The 6,174-nt window shown below is 41.7% G+C and overlaps 1 protein-coding gene across 1 annotated transcript; it reads left to right on the top strand.

Moving 5' to 3' along the window:
- The first annotated feature begins 2,926 nt into the window (after positions 1-2,926).
- Positions 2,927-4,760, top strand: LOC117659841 (olfactory receptor 5G9-like). The gene is made up of 2 exons (XM_087881581.1): positions 2,927-3,100; positions 3,546-4,760. The coding sequence occupies exon 2, from the start codon at positions 3,557-3,559 to the stop codon at positions 4,484-4,486; it is 930 nt and encodes a 309-aa protein (XP_087737707.1). The 5' UTR covers positions 2,927-3,100; positions 3,546-3,556; the 3' UTR covers positions 4,487-4,760.
- The last annotated feature ends 1,414 nt before the right edge of the window (positions 4,761-6,174 follow it).

The raw sequence follows: 6,174 nt of genomic DNA, 5'->3' as shown, positions 1-6,174 counted from the left end.
CTTACAAAAAGCTCAAGAACTAGAAGATAACGTTAGATCAGTCCTTTTGACATTGCTTAGTCAGCAGGCACCTGGAACTGATGGAATATGAATAGAAATCTGCAGAGGTGGGTGTGTCACATACTGTAACAACCGGTTCGCCCAGCACCAGAAATGGGAGCGTGTGCAAGTGCACACTCGCTTTGCTCATGTGTGCACCATCTGCACATGCATGCAGCATCAAAAAACACAGCAATTCACTTGCACACACTTCCCGCACATGCATGCAGCATAAAAAACACAGTGATATAGGACGGGATTGCGCCTGGGTAGGTGGGCGGGGGTGGGCCCACCTGCAGGTCGCAACTACCAGTTTGCCCGAACCGGTCCAAACCAGCAGCAGCCCACCACTGGAGATACGGCAAGGAACTGAAGAAGAATCAATAAAGGTTTAACCATAGTGTGCCAACAAATCTAGAAAACAATACAGTGGTCAACTAATTAAAAAAATCAATCTACATTCCAATATTAAAAAAGGGAGAATTAAAAGAATATGCAAACTAACATACTATGTCCTTAATTTCAGATGTAGTAAAATAGTGCTTAAGAACTGTCAACATTCCCAGAAAGACCAGTCATAGAATAACATAGAATAACAGGGTTGGAAGGGACTTTGGAGGTCTTCTAATCCAACCTCCTGCTCAAGCTCTTCTTCCTGTAGCATTCCAGACAAATGATTGTCCAATATCTTTCTTGAAAACCTCCAGTGAATGAGCACTCACAACTTCCAGAGCAGGGGTGGGTTCTAACTGGCTTTACTACCGGTTCTCTTTGTGCGCGCGCTTCGCGCACAATCGCCTCTTCGTTGTGAATCTGCCCAGCTGAGGTGCTGCAATCACCTCTGCCGCACCTCTCAGCTGGGCGAAAAAAGAAGAAATATAAGATCGGAATAACGTGGGGGCGGGCGGGAGGGCCCAGCTCCCGAAGAAAGAGAACCAGTTCGGTGACGTAATAGCGTCACCGCTACCGGCTCAGCCGAACCGGGCCGAACCAGGAGCAACCCACCACTGTTCCAGAGATAAGTCATTCCTCTGATCAATTGTTCTCACTATCAGGTAATTTCTCCTTAATTCTAGGTTGAACCTCTCTTTAATGAGCTTTCACCCATTCTTGTCCTGCCCTCAGGTACTTTGGAGAATAGGTTGACCCCCACCCCTCCTCTGTGACAGCTCCTCAAGTACTGGGAGACTATCATGTCACTCTAGTCCTTCTCTTTGTTAGACTAAACATATCTAGTTCCCACAACAGTTCATCATATGGCTTAGCCTCCAAACCCCTTATCATTTTCTTGCTCTTCTCTACACTCTTTCTAGAATCTCAGCATCTTTCTTGTATTGTAGTGACCAAAACTAAACACTGTATTCCAAGTGTGGTCCTACCAGCGCAGTATAAAGCAGTACTGTTACTTCATGTGATATTATCCCTCTGTTAATACAGCCTAGGACTCCATTGGCTTTTTTGATTGCTTCATATGTATCTACATGTTTTATATCTGATTTTCTCTTCCTTCCCACCAGTCCTTATCTCAATGTTTGACTGGTTATCTTGAAGTTTATGGAACCATGGTGGTGCAATGATCAGAATGCAGTATTGCAGGCCAACTCAGCCGACAGCCAGGAGTTTGCTCCTGACCTGCTCAAGGTTGACTCAACCTACTATCCTTCAGTAAAATGAGGGGCCAGACTGTTGGGAGCAATATGCTGACATTTGTAAACCATTCACAGTCCTGTAAAGTACTATGGAACGGTCTATAAGTCTAAGTGCTATTGCTATTATGCTTGGGATTATATCCTAAAAATTAGTTTTCCTCCTCTTCAGTTTTCATTTAAATCCCTTGGGATAAGGTGAGCCAGTTGACTTCCAAACATAATCATTCTAAATAAGTAAATTCTACTTTTTTGTAAGATGACATTAACATCATTTTGCTATCTGAAAGTACAAATCACCTGCCTTCTCTTTTACAGCCTGAGAACCTTGGGTGGGGATCCCTTCTAAGACTCCAACTATTATGCAGTTGCAGGCTATGGCCTCTCTTATCTGACTGTTCTGTAGGCAGAATCTCTTCCCCATCTCTCATGATCATTTCTTTATAACATTGTAAGATCTTCCAATGCAGTTTAGATCAGGGGTGAAATCTAAAATTTGTTACTACCGGTTCTGTGGGCGTGGCTTGGTGGGGCGGGGGGTAATGTGACTGGGTGGGCATGGCAATTTTTTTTTTAAGACCATTTTTTCTACAACCTCTTCGGCTAAGAGGTTGTAAAAAAATGTTTTCGAAAGGCTCTGAGGATCCAAGCTGAGTTCCCTGATCGGCAGAGGCTTTTTTAAAAAGCCTCTGCCGATCAGGGAACTCAGCTTGGATCATCAGAGCATTTAAAAGAAAAAAAGGGTTTTTTTCTTTAAAATGCCTTTGACGAGCCGCGCGATCATCAGAGGCTTTTTTTTTTTACTTTTAAAAGCATTTTTTCGGCCGAAGTTATAGAAAAAAATGTTTTTAAAAGTAAAAAAAAAAGCCTCTGATGATTCAGCTGGGCATGGGGGGGGAGGGATTTTTGCTACCAGTTCTCCAAAACACCCACCTCCATCACTACCGGATTGGGCGATTCGGTCCGAACGGGGAGCATTTCACCCCTGATTTAGATCCCTAAATAGAAAGAGATCCCAGACACTCGAGATGGCTTTAGAAAATGCTGAAGAACATGAGACTCTTGGGGATCTGACCTGTTTTGCAGATTCCAAGGCACAGGTTTATTTTGCAAAGATAGCTAATAATGCACTAGCAGACAGAAACTGAAGCATCTTCAGATTAAATACATTTTTCCAGTGCAAGTAATCTTTATACCCACTGGAACAAAAAAAATAATAATTGCTGGTTACCACCTGATGGTGGCAGTACACTCCCCCAAAACTCTAGCAAGCAAGCTGAAAGACCCAAGCAAATATAAAGACGCCTTTCTGTGCTGCAAGACCAGAGATCCATCCTAAGGAGTCCTTTTCCGAAGCCCATGCATATCTGACTGCTGAAGGATTTCTCTCTCAGCAAAATACAATTTAATCTCAGGTAAGAGGGCCTAGGATAACTGTCAGGAATGAGAAAGAAATCTAAATAATGCATCATTTCATAATTGAGGTGGACGGAGGGAATAATGCAATATTACCGCACTGAAGTGATTATGAGATATGATTTCAAAAAAAGGGGAAGATAAACATGCAATAGAACTACCAAAATCTTGAAAGGTTAACTAGCATGTTTAGTAGTATCGTAATCTACTTTCAATTCTTATCCATTTTTAAAATTTAATTTAATTTCCAATTTATATACCGCCCTTCTCCCTGAGGACTCAGGGCGGTGTACAGCCAAGATAAAATAAGAGTTGAAAGTGGAATATTTTTTTTGCATGAGAAAAGCACTGTGTGCTATATGGGGGAATGAAGTCCATTTTGTCTTCACTTTCTTTTTGTGAGGAACATTTGTAGCTGAACTTACTTTCTACTTTTCTTTGCAGAAAAAGCACGCATGGCAAAAGCAAATCACACACTGGTCTATGAATTCATCCTGCTTGGATTTGCTGGGTCGCCAGAATTACAGATTTTGCTCTTCATTTTTTTCCTGATAATTTATTTCATTACCTTGCTGGGAAATTTTGGGATGTTTCTGTTAATCCAGATAGACTCTCGACTTCACACCCCCATGTACTTCTTCCTTAGTAACCTGTCATTACTTGACCTTTGCTATTCTTCTGTGGTCACCCCAAAGATGTTGATAGATTTTGTATTAGAAAGCAAAACCATTTCCATAAGCGAATGTGCAGCACAAATGTGGTTTTTTGCCTTCTTCGTGGCTGCTGAATGTTATCTCTTAGCATCCATGGCATATGATCGGTATGTAGCTATTTCTAACCCATTGCTTTATACGGTTATGATGTCTAGGAAAACCTGTCTGTTACTCTTAGTTCCACCTTGTTTTGCTGGACTATTAAATGCCATGACACATACAGTTATGACTTTCCAATTAACTTTCTGCAAGTCCAAGATCAATCATTTTTTCTGTGATATCCCTGCTGTCATATCCCTCTCCTGCTCTGAGACACAAATCAACAAGATGGTGCTTTTTATCATGTCCTTCACTCATGGCTCTCTCAGCAGCATTTTTATTATTATCTCTTACATCTATATTGCTTGTGCCATCCTGAGGATCCGATCTTTGGAGGGCCAGCGGAAGGCTTTCTCCACCTGTTCCACCCACTTCACTGCTGTTTCCATCTTCTATGTCACCCTCTTCTGTATATATGTGCGGCCCAGCCATAGCTTTCTACCAGACCAAGGCAAGATGTTTTCTGTGTTTTATGCAGTGGTCATCCCCATGTTAAACCCACTGATCTATAGCATAAGGAACAAGGAAGTACAAGATTCCATAGGGAGAGTGATCAGAAGAAAAAAATTGTGAATCTTGAGCTAGTCTCCTAAGTGATGAATCTTTCTCCAAAAAGAAAAATAATGATTTAAATTGTAGGAGTGCCTTTAAATTGTAAGCTGCCTAGAGTCGCCTCAGCGAGATGGGTGGCATAGAAATTTAATAATAAATAAAATAAAATTTAGATCTTTTGCTTTTAAAATGCAACAGGTAAGATTTTAATAACAAACATCATGCAGAATAAAATTTTATTTTGTAGTAGTTACAAAACAGTACTGTGGAATCAATAAAATTAATCCTGAGCTTCTATGATTGCTAATTATTTCTGTTGTAGATATTTTTTTTCCACTTTTCTTATTCCACCACTCCTGTATTAACTAACTGTAGTCCTGAGGGATGAGCACATACAGTTTTACATAATGTTCCAAAATGTTGATCTCATCCTGGCAGGGAATCACAGCCTTTACCTACCTAGAAACCACTGGTCTAGGGGAAAGAAATGTCTGCCTTCAAGCAGAGTTTTTTTTAAAAAGGTTTATTTCCCTTTTAGGCGTTCAGAGTTGATAGGGTCTCTTGCAACATCGAAGATTCTTATGTGCTGCCCCCAGAATCCTCCCAAAGTCTCATTCCATTGAATGAAATGGAAAGCTGTCAAATAAAAGGAAACTAAAAATGCTGGCCTTCCCCACACCCCCTCATTTTAACATAAAGTAAAGGAAATCTAAGAGAGGTTCAGCAAGGGGCAGCATCTGGCTTATCTTGCCTGGGCACAGAAATTAAGCAAAGTCAGCCATGGTTACATTTTGGATGGGAGACACCAAGGAATCCTGGGATTCTTGGCTAGCCTGGGTTGTCAAAAAATGCTTCCTGGAAGAAGGCAATGGGAAACTAGTTTTATGTGATTTCCAAGAAAACTTCATGGATATATGGATTTTTACTCTCTGTCATGGTGTTCAAAGGTCAAGTGCAGCCCTCAGCTAACATCAGCCCCCTCCCCAGCTGTTGTTTAGACATATAATTCTCTGTTAGAAGATATATGTAAGATGCATATGCCTATGGTCAAGTTGGTCAAGATGGGAGAAAGTTCCTGGAGATTCATTCATTCATCCTCTTTCTGAATTTCACTTGAGACCACCGGCAGAAGAAAAAAGTACCCACAAATTTCAGTTAAAGAGCTTGTATCTATCTGTTGCCCATCCTTGTTTTATGAAACTCTTCTGCTGTGACCTCACCTACATAGTCTCTCTGGAGAGTCCACTGATCTCCATACTAAGGTAACCTTAAGTTTTCCTTAGCTGTCCTGGTGTTCAATTAGGATTTTTTCCCCCATAATAGAAATTATTTTATCCTAGATACAATCAGAGACACCTGGCTAACTGTTCTGCCGGCAGTGCTCTCAACGGATCCCATTCAGGAAGTGGGATCAACATAGCACTGATTAAACACTCTAGTTTGGTGCAGGTCTACCTCTTTCCTCCTGACCTTCAAGAACTGGAGATCCAGTGAGTGCCCAGCTTGGAGACATGGACCACCCCAAACAAGATTTTCTTTTGCATAGCCAGTGTTTTGTGGCCTGTCAGCCGCTGGCCCCTCCAACAGCCAAATCAGAGAAGGAGGAGGTGTGGTAGTCAGGGTCAGCATTAAGGCAACCTGAGAACTCCAAGGGGGAAGAGGAAATGGAGCTGGCAGAGAGAGAGACAGAGGCAGAGCCTGGGCCTGGG

The sequence above is a fragment of the Pantherophis guttatus genome, chromosome 1 (assembly GCF_059756535.1).
Source record: "Pantherophis guttatus breed Tessera chromosome 1, ASM5975653v1, whole genome shotgun sequence".
Lineage (NCBI taxonomy): Eukaryota > Metazoa > Chordata > Lepidosauria > Squamata > Colubridae > Pantherophis > Pantherophis guttatus.
The sequence above is the reverse complement of the archived record's forward strand: the minus strand, read 5'-3'. Positions and strand labels throughout refer to the sequence as shown.